Source organism: Anomaloglossus baeobatrachus, chromosome 5, assembly GCF_048569485.1.
Source record: "Anomaloglossus baeobatrachus isolate aAnoBae1 chromosome 5, aAnoBae1.hap1, whole genome shotgun sequence".
Lineage (NCBI taxonomy): Eukaryota > Metazoa > Chordata > Amphibia > Anura > Aromobatidae > Anomaloglossus > Anomaloglossus baeobatrachus.
In genome coordinates this window covers 69,743,072-69,758,624 of record NC_134357.1, presented here as the reverse complement: position 1 = coordinate 69,758,624, position 15,553 = coordinate 69,743,072, and the positions used below count along the sequence as shown (strand labels likewise).

The 15,553-nt window shown below is 45.1% G+C and overlaps 1 protein-coding gene across 1 annotated transcript in view; it reads right to left on the bottom strand.

The window, feature by feature from the left end:
• Window positions 1–573: 573 nt before the first annotated feature.
• Window positions 574–15,553, bottom strand: part of LOC142313302 (natural killer cells antigen CD94-like) — a 69,014-nt gene continuing 54,034 nt past the window's right edge. The window contains exons 5-6 of the mRNA XM_075352301.1: window positions 13,193–13,305; window positions 574–2,012 (exon numbers count right to left, since the gene is read on the bottom strand). Of these exons, the coding sequence (XP_075208416.1) occupies window positions 1,886–2,012; window positions 13,193–13,305 (240 nt within the window). The 3' untranslated portion in view covers window positions 574–1,885. The remainder of the gene's footprint in view (window positions 2,013–13,192; window positions 13,306–15,553) is intronic.

The following is a 15,553-nucleotide window of genomic DNA, read 5'->3' as shown; positions in this document are numbered from 1 at the left end:
TGACGGGAAATAATCGTTTGTGCGACACGGTCAACAAATTGAACGTGCCGCACATACAATGGGGGCGGGTAACATCGCATACGATATCGTATGCGAAATTGTAAGGTGTAAAGCAGCCTTAGGTGGACAGAGTGTCTAAACAGATGATGCTACAGACCACAGAGAAAAGCATCTGCTTTTTGTGGACTGTCCATAAATTTGTGGACAGTTGGCAACCCATGTACCCAATTGGTATGTTCCTATCCTATGTTAAATATTAAAGCCACGCCTTGTGTCGGTCGATATAGATAAGGACAAAGCAGGACACAGGCCTGACTGTTCAGACACTTGCCCATCAGAAGCTATATAGATGAAATGGGGAACCACTGCCCTCATTGTACAGAGTACAAGAAACTACAGAAAACCAGAGAATAGAGCCAGAGAATAAGTTGGTATAAATGCAACGCATTGGAGAAAGTTTACACTGTGGCCATTTCACAGACAAAACCCAAGGAAAAAAAAAAAAAATGAGCACAAACACTTTAGTAAGTAAATAATTTATTAGCAATATAATAGGTCAATAACATAGGGTACTTAGTTAACACTATTTTGCATAAAAAAATAAAAAGCATTCCACTGTAACAAGGTGTACCTGATCAGGTACTCAAATTGCACAAATGTTCAATTTTTAGTTTGGAGTATTACAGTTAATCAATCAATTGCTTAGACACATTTTTGTCACTTTTTTCCCCCATTGTCTTTGATTAACAACTATGATAAACTTTATAACTTGGAGATAAAAGTAAAACGGTCAAATAGGACCACTAAGGAGCAGGATATATAGGATACAGGGAAAACAAAAAAAGTTTTTGATGTAAAAAACTTTTTTAATTAGATTAAACTACCCTCTAATGGCCACAACGCGTTTCGACAGCATATGTTGCTGTCTTCATCACATGAATCCCCTTAATTTCCCTAATCCCTGTCAGTTTTCCCTCCCTGGCTGCTGCATTACCCAGCAGCTCACATCTTATCACGGCTTTGTGATTCTAATCACTGGGTTGTTCACATTCCTGCTATCCCTCTGGAAGGTTTGACTTCCTGTGACTGCACACAGCTCCGGACTTCAGTGGGACTCCGTCCGCTTCTAATCACATCAACCGGGGTTGTGCATGGGTGCACAACCCTCAGAGGTAAGCAGCTTCGGGTCAATATTAACTTTTCCTGTTACCGGGTACTACTCAGTGTGTCTCCTTCCTCTCTCTCTTTCAAACTTTATAACTTGGCTGTTATAAACAATTATAGTTTGCCAAGTTCATCATCCACAATGACATTTTTTTCAAGTGTGAAAGAAATATACATACACATATATCTTATATGATAAATAAATTAAAAGAGAAGTTCTTTCATTTTTATTGGTTGCTTGTAGGGTTTGCTCACAATAGTGAATAACTCGGACGAGTGCAATGTGTAAAGAAAAAAAGGATTATACTCACACCCATGTTATTCAATGAGGCAATTTTTTTCTGAGCTGTATTTGGCCGGAGGAAAAAAATCACAATGGAAGTCTATAGGTGCCAGAAAAAAAATCAAATGCCACCCCTACCATCCTTTTGGAATCCGTTTTTCATGGATACATTACCATTCTGAAGCATATAACACTGTAAATGTTCCTGTATATGACTGTAAATTAATAATAGCTGCTGAGAAAAAAACTAATTGTATATGGACTACACATGGATGAGAAGTGAGAAAAAAATTGTCCTACTTTTATGGATGACATTTTTTTTATACGCTAGTGTGAGCATACCCTTAAAGAAAGTAGTAGTTACTTTGCTGAAGCTTTTCTTTTCTGACATTTGCAAAGTAGTAATATAAAATGTCCATATGATATAGATGTCTTCATTCATCGTAAAAATCTAATGGCTTTCCTTTGACAAATCCAGCTGTACGGACTATTGCAATTATCAGAGATATAAGTATTTGATCTTACTACACATTGGTCTGCTTCAGAATTGTGTTTGAAATCGAACCTTTAAAAAAAAGGAGAGACAACAAGAAGATTGGCATTTGATGATGATGGAATGCTTTGGAAGCACAAATGTGGACAAAAGATTTTAGACTCACACAAATCTTGTTTGGTTTCTGCAATTTACCCTGATGTGCTGAATATCAGCCCCGAGGCCAAATCCTCAACAAATGCAACCCATACATGTGGAACCAGTGCTTGGAGATTATAACAATGTCTATGCTTTTGTTTGTCTTGACACTTTTTGAGGAATGACCATACATTCTCAAAGGGGTTGAGATCTGGGGAGTTTCTTAGCATAGACCAAAAATTATTACTACAATTCTTATTACTTTTGCATTGTGACATGGTGCTCCATCATGGTGACAACAACAATAATTTGCAAATTTGTTTTTAATCAATAGAAATTGCTCTTGGAGAATGTTTGATATTATGCTTTATTCTTGGTAATGTTCTTTGGCAAAATTGTGAGTGAGCTCCATCCATGGATGAAAAGCCCCCACACATGAATGGTGTCAGGATTATTTACTGTTGGCATGACACAGGAATCATAGTAGTGCTCACCTTTTATCTTTTGGAAAATAATTCTTTCAGGTATTCCAAACAATCGGAAGGGGACTTCATAAGAGAAAATATCTTTACCCATGTCTTCTGCAATACAATCCATGTACTTACTGCAGAATGTCAGTATGTCCTTATTTTTTGGGGGAGGGGAGAATAGTAGCACCTTAGTTTCCTTTCTTGGCATTAAGTAAATCTCCAAAAGCCTCCACTCCACTGTGCGTACAGGTGCACTGACATCTGCCAGCTGCCATTCCAGAGCAATATCTGTACTGGTGGTGAATCAATACCATTTCTCAATCCCCTTTGCCAGTCCTGACTCTTGCTAAAACCTCATGTGCACCCTTGACCCTTCTTGACAGCAATTGAACCTCTCTGAAGTTCAAGTTCGTGATGATCCAATACATGGTTGATTTAGGGGTAAGTTTACAAGCAGCATTGTGCTTGTCTGTAAAGCCCTTTTGATGCAAAGCATTGATAGCTGTATATGTTTCTTTGAAGGTTAATGGAAGAGGACTATGGCCCTGGTTTATTAAGACTTACAAATCTCATGCTGGTCTTGATTAGGAGATGTGCTGGAGTCAGACATTTCAAATGTATTAATAAGCAAACATCTCCTAATGAACCAGGAGAGTCTGATAAGTGGCATGTGCCTCCATGTGCCTCCCCACAAGTGTTATTTTAGTTAAGGACTGAAGTAAGATTTCTGGTGTAAGGAATGCCCCAGCTTGTCATTAATTAGACAAGTTGTAGCATCACGCCCTTTACACTCCCCTGTCCTGCCCTAGCTCTGTCCATCAATGTTGTGAAACTGCAAAAAGTTACAACATTTTGTGACATTTCAAATCTCTTCACATGAACATTCTTGTCAAATTGCTTTTAGGAGTCAGATGCCAATGATTTCAAGCAGACAGTCTGCTTTATAATTCAATCTTTAAGACAGTGATATAATTTGCTTTAGTCCTAGCTAACATTTTCTCCTAATCTAACAAGAAGATCATTGAAATTATGTAAGTAGTAGTGATGGGCGGACTCGCAGATAACCGGAACAGGCAGGTCCAACCGGATTAGAAAAAAAAATCTGGTACCGGATGTCCGTCCACATATAAGTCTATTGGGACCAGAATCCCACAATTAAAAATGGTACTAGAAAGGATATGGGGATAGGAGCAAGGGGGCTGTACTTACCAGGTCTCCGACATTGCTGTAACTGATTGCGCGGCCTTTCATTCACTTCCAGAGCCGCACATTCACCTTCATTGCATATGCACTGCTTTCACTGCCTAACAGAGTCTGTGATTGGTTGCAGTAAGACGCACCCCCATGTTGAGTGACAGCATGTTTGACGCTTCCAAGTACAGAGCCTGTGTGTAGGTCTCTATCGTAAAGTAAAAATAAATAAATAAAATTGGCATAGGGTCACTCCATATTTTTATCCCCAGCAAAGATAAAGTATACAGTTACAGGCTTCAGCCCCCAGCCATGCGCTTATCTTGGCTATGTAAAATAAGAGGAACTGCATGCGGCTTTTTTTTTAATTATTTAAATAAATATTTTTAAAAAAAACAGCATGTGGTTGTGTCGCCAGGGGTTAAGGGGATACCCAGAACCGGGCCAAGGGGTCGCTTCTGGAAAGGGGATCACGGTGTCGTGACCCGGTCTGTGCTCCCTGGTTCCACAATAAAAAGGGGGGTTATGTTCGTGACGCCACCCGTGGAATGTGATCAGAGATGACCACCGCTGCTGCAGAACCTCCGGGGTGATGGAAGGCAGCTTGAGATGGGACGGCTCCCCACGGGTAGAGCCTTTTCCCCGGGGCAGTATGTTAGTCTATGGGGGGAGTGCAGGACACGAGCACAATAAACAGGCAGACTCACGGTTTTGCAGTTTCTTTGTCCTTTACTGATGATGGTATTCAGCAGAGTACTGTCCACGGAGTCTGTGAGGGGTTCAGGGTTTCTCCCACCCAGCCGGGCCGTTTTGGCTTCCTTGCCTGCACTGTGTGTCTGTGGCCCTGCCGCTGTGTGAACTATGCAGCCGGCCCTGTGCTCCTCGGTACCGACCTGACAGGCAACTCGAGTCCTTACTAGTATGTTCCTGAACTCTCCTATGTTGCTTGTGTCTGTGGTACAGGTGAAAGATCTGGAATCTTCACTTCTCTGGTGGTAACTGTGCAGCATGTAACCTGCAGTCTCGGATCCAGCATCCGTTCTTGTGCTCCACTGGGGTGAGCTCTGCAATGCTCTGTCTCCCAGGAATGTTCTCTGTGTAATCTGTCTCCTTTCCTCAGACCCTCAGCTAGGCCTGGAATTGGTCAGTGGATCCTGAGGTGAGCTCAAGCCAGCTCCAACCTGCAGAGATCCTGTCTCCTCAGTGCTCTGCACTGAACTTCCAAACTGAAACTACTACCGACCATTTCCTCCCCCCACCAGAATGTACAGGGAAGCATCTTGGTCTCCCCCTTCTGGCCAGGAGGTCTTGGTGTTGTGTGTGGGGAGTTAACCCTTTGTGTTGTTACTGTGGCAACCCTGGGGTGCCACATTCCCCCTTAGTGAAGAACAGTACTCCGGGACTGTGAAACAAACAAACAAGTTATCACAACAATTGTATATATACAGAGTCTCAAAAGGAAAAAAATACAAAAACCTTAAAGCTCAAAAAGAGTCCAAAATGTTCAGAAATATGTAAGTGTTCATACAGTATAGTCTCTGTAGGTACTGGGCTTTTGGTCTTAACGTTGCAATTAAATAAACATTTCAATCAACAAACACTTCTTAAAGGTGTCTCTACTCTGGTCATAAGTGCAGTAGGCCTCACGGCCCTCGGGCCACCAACAATGTGATCAAGTTGTAACTCTCCGTGCTGCCACCTTACACCACTCTTCTCTCACCTTTTCTGTACACTAAACTGTTACGGTTTTTCATATAAACATTATAACATATGTACATTTTATATGCAATTTCACATTAGTCTTTATATCTTGCTGGTATCTGACCCTGAGTACTACGCTGTGACCTGCGTACTGCTGGTGTACTGGGTGTACTTAGCATAATGGTGTGGGTGGAAGTGTACCTATTTGGTGTTTCTGGTACTTGTGTGGAAGGTGGACTGACTGTAGGACTGGCAAGCTCACTGGGACCAGGAATCTGTTCTTCCTCTACGGTTTCAACTTCCAGTTCTTCATGTCTTGGGACTTCTTGTGGTATGGATTCTGATTGTGGTTCCACCACTTGAGGGAAGGCGATCATTGGGACTACTACTGCTCCATAGTAATTTGGCCATGTTTTTGGGAAATCTCCTAAGACTGTATGGAATACATCTTCTTCCTCCTTGACAGGTTGTACCTGTATGGGTAAGGTGACTTTTGGTGTCTTCAGGGTTTCAGGACACGGTTTGAGTTGATCTCTTGACACGACAGCTGATGTCCTCCCTTCATCCTTACTGATGAGACACACTTTGGGATTATCCATACTGGATGGTAAGACTGTATATGGGGTGGTTTCCCACTGATTATCCAATTTGTTTGTGCGCCGTTTCCTCTTGAGAACTTGGGCACCAGGTTGCAATGGGGTTGCTAGAGCATGCTGGTTGAAGGTTCTCTCCTGTCTTCCCCTAGCTTGTTGGAGACTTTTCTCTACGCACTCTTGTACTTGGCGATACTGCTGCTGACGTAGGGTATCCCAATTGGATTCTTGAACTTCCGCATCTGGCTTCAGAATTCCCATATCTAAATCAATTGGCAGTTTACCGGGCCTTGCACGCATGAGGTAAGCGGGGGTGCAGTTTGTAGAACTCACCGGGACATGATTGTACAAGTCCACCAAGTCTGGCAATTTCTCTGGCCATTGATTTCTTTCTGACTCTGGTAAGGTCTTCAACAGGTCAATCACAATATGGTTCATCTTCTCACATAAGCCATTTGTTTGGGGATGGTATGCTGTTGTGCGGATCTTTTTACAGCCATACATGTTGCAGAATTCTTGGAAGATCTGTGATTCGAAAGCTGGACCTTGATCTGCAAGGACTTGTTCTGGGTAACCATGGGGTCTGCAAAAGTACGTCTGGAATGCTTTAGCTGCTGTTCTAGCTGTAAGGTCTTTCACGGGTACCACCACTAAGAAGCGTGAGTAATGGTCCACGATGGTTAAGGCATAGACATAGCCGGACCGGCTTGGTGACAACTTGACGTGGTCTAATGCGACTAGCTCGAGTGGTTGCTTGGTTACTATGGACTGGAGTGGAGCTCTCTGGTTCTGTTGATCCTTTCTTCTGAGGTTGCACGGTCCGCATTTTCTACACCAATCTTCAATTGATTTTCTCATGCCAACCCAGTAGAATCTTTCTCTTAAGAGCACTTCCAACTTTTTCCAACCAAAATGACCAGCACCGTTGTGGTAAGCTTCCAGAACCATCTTGACGTCTCTCTTGGGCACGATGATCTGCCAGACCAACTCATGTGTTTTTGGATTGGTGTGCCTTCTACAGAGCTTCCCTTGGTACAGGAACAATTTACCTCTCTCCTTCCAGAGATGTTGCGTCTCAGCTGGGGCATTCTGATTAGGGTAAGCACCTTGTTGTGTAAGCAGTTCTTTCACTAGCTTCACAGCTGGATCGCTGTCTTGTGTGTCAGCCCATCCGTGGTGTGCTAATGGGTTGAGAGTTGCCTGCTGTTGTTTTTGGTAGACACTCGGTTGATACTGTCCCACCTTAGGACGGTGAAAGGCCGGCAGCTCAATTTCTTCCAGACCCTCCGGTTCCTCTTCCACGTTCCCCGAGTGTGGCATCCGGGATAAGGCATCTGCATTCCCATTCTTGTGGCCTGCCCTGTACTTGATGACAAAGTTGTAGTTTGACAGTCGGGCTATCCATCGCTGTTCCAGCGCACCTAGTTTTGCAGAATCCAGGTGGGTCAACGGATTGTTGTCAGTAAAGATGGTAAATTCTGCAGCGGCCAGGTAGTGTTTGAAACGCTCTGTTACAGCCCAAACTACTGCCAGTAGTTCTAACTTGAAGGAGCTGTAATTCTCTGGGTTTCTTTCTGTAGGCCGGAGCTTCCTGCTTGCAAAGGCAATAACTTTCTCCTTGCCTTCCTGCTTTTGAGACAATACTGCTCCCAGTCCTACGTTGCTGGCATCCGTGTACAAAATGAAGGGTTGATGGTAATCTGGATATGCCAGGATCTCTTCTCCTGTCAGTGCCCACTTCAACTTCTTAAAGGACTCTTCTCTCTCATCACTCCACTGGAAAGGAGGATTTCGGGCTGCAGACTTCTTTGACTGTCCTACCAGGATGTCTTGTAGGGGAGCTGCTAGCTTCGTGAACCCTTTTATAAATCTTCTATAGTAGCCTACCAGTCCCAGGAATTGCCTCACCTCTTTCACGCTGGTGGGTCTCGGCCAATCTCTGATCACGGTAACTTTTTCAGGATCTGGTGCTACCCCTTCTGAGCTCACGACATGTCCCAGGTACTGTACCCTTGGCTTTAGAAGGTGACACTTGGATGGCTTGATTTTCATGCCGTATCCGGATAAGGCTTCAAACACTTCTGCCAGGTCTTGTAGATGCTGTTCATAGGTCTTGGAGTAGACTATGACGTCATCCAGGTACAGGAGGACAGTTTCAAAGTTTTTATGTCCTAGGCAGCACTCCATCATTCGCTGGAAGGTACCAGGCGCGTTGCAGAGTCCAAACGGCATACAATTGAACTCACAGAGGCCCATCGGCGTGGTGAATGCTGTCTTCTCCTTGTCAGCCTCTGCCACAGGAACTTGCCAATACCCACTAGTCAGATCTAGGGTGGAAAAGTAAGTAGCGGATTTTAATGCAGCCAATGACTCCTCTATCCTAGGTAATGGGTATGCATCCTTGTGTGTAATGCGGTTGATCTGTCTGTAGTCTACACACATCCTCATGGTCCCATCTTTTTTCTTAACTAGCACTAGTGGGGCTGCCCAGGGGCTACAACTGTCTCTTATCACCCCTGCTTCTTTCATTTCTTTGAGCATGTCTTTGGCGCATTGGTAGTGAGCTGGTGGTACTGGTCTATACCTCTCCTTTATGGGTGGATGGTTACCTGTGGGTATAGTGTGCTCTACCCCTTTGATCTGCCCAAAGTCTAATGGGTGTTTGCTGAATATTTGTTCATATTCATTCACTACCCTGTATACTCCATGCTTTTGATGGGATGGTGTAGAATCGGTACCTACATGTAGCTTTTGGCACCAATCCTCCAGCTTTCCCTCTGAGCCATTGTCCTCCGCCTGATTTGACGGCTTCAAGGGCTCAACGGTGGTGATGGCGTTGTTATCAACCGTATATAGCTTAGCCATGGTAGCATACTTAGGTAGGGTGACCTCATCTTCCCCACAATTTAGAAGGCGTATTGGCACTCTCCCCCTGTGTACCTCAACTATTCCTCTGGCCGTCAGTACAGTGGGCCTACTGTCTGAGTACACGGGTTCTACCAGGGCCTGATAGTCTCGCCCTCTGATGCCTATTGCGGCTCTACACCAGACCAGCATTTCTGTTTTGGGAGGAATTACAATAGGTATTGGGTCACTTACCCTTGCACTGCCAATTTCACCTCCTGACATTTCTACCTGCTGCTTCAGCATTAAGGCTTTAATTTCCTTCTGCAGGAGTCTCTGTTGCCCAGGTTTGGCAGTCTCGACGATCTGCTGCAAGACAGTAATTACCTCTGCAAAACAATTTTCAATTACATTCATTCCTAGCAGCATAGTTGGTTCACGTTCTCGTCGGTCAACATCAACAATGATAATACCCTGATTCTGCAATTCTACTCTCCCAATCTTAATGGTCATTTCTCTGAAACCAACCTGTGGTACTAATTCACCATTGCTAGCCCATATATTCAATGCAACATTAGATGGACCACTGATAACGTCTGAATCAGCCCAGTACCTCTTATAAAGGACATGCGGAATTGATGATATTTGGGAACCAGTGTCCAGCAAGGCGTTGAGCGGAATGCCATCCAGCACGATGGGGATGACTGGACGTCCCCCCACATACTTGTCGTGCCAGGGTGAAGGACCTTGAGAGTTCATTCCTGAGGAGCGGCCCGCCTCCCCAGGGGATCCCCATTTAAAGCACATTCACGGGCAAAGTGACCTGGCTCATTGCAACGGCGGCAAATGGGCTGTCCATCCGGCTGGTAGCGGTCGCTGGGTCGTCCTCTCGTCGCTTGGTATCTCCTAGGCCTCATCCATGGGACATCCTCCTTGCTGGTCGCCAGCTCAATCTTGGGTGCAGACTTGGATCCACGCAGCTCCTGGACGATTCTAGCCATGGAAGCAACAGTGTCTGTAAGGGCTTCAAGCTTTTGATGTAGAGCCTCATTAGTGATCGGCTCCAGGTGGTTAGCAGCAGCCGCTGACATGGCCGATGTCACCGGCACTACTGGCTGCTGGGGTGCCACTGTAAGGTGTTGAACAGAGTCTATATCCTGCAGCTCCTCCACCTGCTGGAGGCGGATGGCTCTATCCTTTAGCTGGGCAAATGTTAGTCCTGGATCCTGGATCACCATCATGCTCAGTTGTCCCCGGTGGGAAGGGGATGAGAGTCCATCCAGGAATTGGTCTATCAGCAGCTTATCTGCTCCAGGGGCTAAGGCAGGTTCTGCTACTTTAAGTGCTCTGAGCGCCTCCTGCAAGTTTAAGGCAAAGTCTCTTGCGCTCTCTCTAGGTTTTTGCTTGCATCCAAAGAACCTCATTTTAGCCCGGCTGCCAGCAGTGGATTCAAAAGCTGCTTTTAGTCCAGCTATTATATGCTCTACAGTGTCTTTTGCATCGTCCGGCCAGGATGTAACCTCCCGCTGGGCATTGCCAGTTAACTGTCCCATAAGCATACCAACACGCTGAGCTTCTGTCAGGGGGTACATGCTGTAGTAGATTTTTAGCTTTCCGATAAAGTCATTAAGTGTGTTGGGCTCACCTGAGTACTGCGGCAGCCACACTGCACCCGGGGTGTACGGCATCAGGAACGGCATGATAGGTGCCGCTGCACCGCCGGGTACAACAGCGTCTCCCTGCTGCGACATCTTTGCGCCCCCTTAGTTAATTTCACCAGTCTTCTTGACAGCAAGCCTGGGACACTTTTCTGCGTTTTCGTTCGGGTCGCAGCACCGAGCGCACCTCCTCTGCAAGCGGTGGGCGGAGTCTTAGTTTAGGCGCGATGTTTTCCCGCGCGTAGCAGGTAATGGCGCGATTAAAGATGGCGCCTGGAAAATTTTACCAATGATGTTTTTGAATTTTTCCAGGTATCTTTGCGAAGTTTAAAGTCCGTTCTTTGTTGCAACAATTCACAGTGCAAGTCTTTTATGCGATGCAATAAGTCTTTACAGGCACACGTCACCCGGGTTGCAGCCGGGTCCAGTCCGCATCCTGTTCGTGACGCCAAAGTTGTGTCGCCAGGGGTTAAGGGGATACCCAGAACCGGGCCAAGGGGTCGCTTCTGGAAAGGGGATCACGGTGTCGTGACCCGGTCTGTGCTCCCTGGTTCCACAATAAAAAGGGGGGTTATGTTCGTGACGCCACCCGTGGAATGTGATCAGAGATGACCACCGCTGCTGCAGAACCTCCGGGGTGATGGAAGGCAGCTTGAGATGGGACGGCTCCCCACGGGTAGAGCCTTTTCCCCGGGGCAGTATGTTAGTCTATGGGGGGAGTGCAGGACACGAGCACAATAAACAGGCAGACTCACGGTTTTGCAGTTTCTTTGTCCTTTACTGATGATGGTATTCAGCAGAGTACTGTCCACGGAGTCTGTGAGGGGTTCAGGGTTTCTCCCACCCAGCCGGGCCGTTTTGGCTTCCTTGCCTGCACTGTGTGTCTGTGGCCCTGCCGCTGTGTGAACTATGCAGCCGGCCCTGTGCTCCTCGGTACCGACCTGACAGGCAACTCGAGTCCTTACTAGTATGTTCCTGAACTCTCCTATGTTGCTTGTGTCTGTGGTACAGGTGAAAGATCTGGAATCTTCACTTCTCTGGTGGTAACTGTGCAGCATGTAACCTGCAGTCTCGGATCCAGCATCCGTTCTTGTGCTCCACTGGGGTGAGCTCTGCAATGCTCTGTCTCCCAGGAATGTTCTCTGTGTAATCTGTCTCCTTTCCTCAGACCCTCAGCTAGGCCTGGAATTGGTCAGTGGATCCTGAGGTGAGCTCAAGCCAGCTCCAACCTGCAGAGATCCTGTCTCCTCAGTGCTCTGCACTGAACTTCCAAACTGAAACTACTACCGACCATTTCCTCCCCCCACCAGAATGTACAGGGAAGCATCTTGGTCTCCCCCTTCTGGCCAGGAGGTCTTGGTGTTGTGTGTGGGGAGTTAACCCTTTGTGTTGTTACTGTGGCAACCCTGGGGTGCCACATGGTCTTCCCCCCTCAATTTTGATACACACCCATGATAAAGCCCGACAGCTGTGGGCTTATATTCTCAGGCTGGAGAGAACCAGCCTATAAATAGCAGCCTGCAGCTGCCCAGTATTGTTGCATCCATGCCACCATTAGATGAGACAATCCCAGCAGTTTACCCAGCTCTTTGTGATTGCCCTGGTGCAGTAGAAAGTGGGGTAATAAGGAGTTAATCGCAGCTCACAGCTGCCAATAAACTCTAGATTAGTAATGGGAGGTGCATATGAGACCCCCATTACTAATCTGTTTGTGAAAATAAATAAACATAAACATGGAAAAAATCCTGCCAGTGGGTAGGGAAACCAGTGCATATGGATAAGCAATAACGAGCGGCCCCGGAAGTGAATGAATGGCCACGGAAGCAATTACAGCCACGCCAGAGCCTTGGTAAGTACAGCCCACTTGCTACTATCCCCCGATCCCTTCTACCACCATTTTTAATCACCAGATTCTGGTCCCCATAGACTTATAAGGGACCGACATCTGGCCCCCTACCAGATTTTTTTTAAAATCCAGGTGGTCCCACTGAGCCCAGTTATCTGCAAGTCAACTCATCACTACTACTTATATAATTTCAATGATGTTCTTGTTAGATTATGAGAAAATGTTCTTTTTCTTTATTTTTTCTTTATTATTTTTTTGCTTCCCCAAGTTGCAAGATCCGGATCAACACCCGGAATTCTGGTCCAGGGCACGTTAGAGGACCTTTGAAACCATGTGGATCCTGACTTTTACAGTCTGGGTCCACTCACCACTATCAAGTAGATAAACTTGTGTCAGGGCTGTAAATCATTGGAAGTTAAGTTTTTGAAATGAAATAAATTTTCATTGCAAGGAATTATTTTGCAATATTTCATCAATTTTCATTGCAATCAACAGTTAATGCAGATTACCATTGTAAAAATTGAAACAGAAAACTTAGTGATAAACAAAATTTGTTTCAGCCTCAAAACTTTTGGCCATGATTGTAATTAAAGTAAGTACGGTGGTCACTATATACCATTTTTCTTTAATCCATTTTTATTAAAAATTTTAAAGCACCCTATCGTACTTTTTTAAGTAGAATACATGAGTTTTCCATACAGGTATAATATATCTTTGTACCGACATGAGTTTTCCATGAATGTCTAAAATGTATTCAAAGAAATAGCAGTCAATGGACAATATATGCTTTGTTATGGAAATGGTTACTTACTGAAAGTCCTTGCAGAATTCACTAGTTACCCAAGTCCAATTCTTTTTATTGTTATCAAAATAATATCCTATCCAATAGCTTGCTTGTTTGTCAACCATTTTACCTAAAATGTCCTGTTTTAAAACAAATTAAACAACACAAATCTGTGAAAATTAGCTCTGTCAACTGTAGGAATATGTAAACGACTGTGAATACAGAGGGAACTATTATGCACAAAAAGAGGTCAATCCTATTGGTTGAGACTCACATAGGATCAGTAATAGCACAGTTACAGACTCACTTGGCATAAGCCACCACTGCTAGGCAAGTCCTAAAGGGTCGGGATATTCTTCACCCGTTCCCGAAAGGGGGGATGGCTTTCACAGAGCCCTTCCCAGATTGCTGTCGGGGAATAGCTGGCAACTGATGATGCGAACGATGTCAGATTCAGGTAACAGGAGTAAATCCCAAACTAGCAGCGCAGTACTAAATAAAAATAATAAAGGGAAAATACGGGAAATAGCAGGGACGAGGAAACAGAAATAACCATTAGAAAATGCTAAGTAGCAACCACAATCTTACCAGAAACCACTCAAGGCAACTGAGTAAATTACATTGGACTGGGTTAAGAGCAAGGTTCAAATAGCCAGCACAATGCTGCAGATTAAACTCAGGTGATGCATCCCTCTCAGTCATGTCCAGGAAGCCACTCCTTGCTCACTTCTACAGCAGGATGCACACGATCTCACCACTGGATAAAACCAGGCAAGGCCACGTCGTGCCTTGCCTGGCAACTGGAAAATCAAACATCCCATGTCTCCAGGGCCACTAAACAAGTGGGAGGCACAGTGTCCTGCATTCCCACATCACACACCACTTCCACACATATGGCATCATGCATGAGAACTTGAATGCATGATAGCCCCACCCCCTCAGCAGAAAGACCACGGGGAAGTCTGGCAACCATAGTAGGACAATTTCAACCACGGTAGGTATTCTTAATAGGAAGAGGGAAAGACACTGGTGTTTCAAAATAGGCTGCTATGACTGAAGGAAGATACTTTCATACCATGACAGCAAGCCCCCACATTTTCAGCAACCAAAGTATTATGTCACTGCTGCAGATTATGACTGTCTGGCCTGCTCTTACAATGTTTATCATAGAAAGGTATACAGATGCAGTGAGAAGTCAAATAAACAGCTAAGAAATATTGATGAATAAAGGTAAGTGCATTGAGAATTAAATTATTTAGGCATTTTGGACCACTTTAGATTTAGTTCTCTTTTGTTAATTTGGAAAATAAATCACCAATCAATGGTAGGAGAATAGTGTCAGAAGGCACATATTATAGACTTAGTTGATGTGTGTGGGGGTGGGGGGCAGTAAAGAGAGGGTGCAGAATGAGGGGACAGTATACCGAGCAGTCTGAGTGTGATGAGGGGGTGACAGTATAGAAACTGGACAGTATAGGGGGAAACAGTGTGAGAGGACAATGTGAAGAGGAGTCCCAGTATGGAAATGAGAAGGCAGTCTGGAGGGTATGTAACAGAGCACCAGAGCATAGGACAAATATTTTTATCAGGAGCATTATAGTCATTCAGCTATTCTTAAGGGCACCATGTGAGGATGTGCTTCAGAAGACTGGAGAACAAGGAAGTCTACAGAGATGATCTGTGGATGTGAAAAGGCATCATTGCTTCTGGACGAGATGAAGAACAAAAGATAGCAATTTTGACCGGAGACAATGCTATCTATAAGGTACCTGGATGTAAATGTTTATTTGCGATACTGACTTGACTATATCTATTCAGTACTGTGATTCCTGTATGATCCACAGTCTGCTGATGACTGATAACTAGGGATGGACGAACCCCTCGATATTCGGTGTTCGGGAGATTCGCCCGAACATTTTGTAAAGTTTGCGTTCGGGTTCTGATATAACGCGAACTTGCGTCCGAACACCAAACTTGGACTTTACAGTTATGTGATGGGGAGGGGGGTACTGTAAAATAAAGAATACAGCTAATAATAAACATTGTCATTATACTTACAGGTCCTGTGACATGCCCTGCAGACTCTGTCTCCTGCCGCTTCTCCTTCCAAGTCTGATCATCGCTGTGCCGCCTGGAAACCAAAGGACTTTCCGTGACATCATAGCATGTGACCAGTCACGTGTGAATGTTGTAATATGTCATTGGCTACAGACTGGTCAAATGGATATGACGTCATGCTAGGTCCTGTCAGTGCATCTCGCTGGTACGCGGTGCTCTCCCAAGCATCTCAGTACTTGGTATACTTGGTGAGTGCCGTGTACAGGTGAGATGCTTGGGCACATGGTCGGCTCCCCGTTCCTGCATGTCGGTGCTCTTTACAGAGTCAGC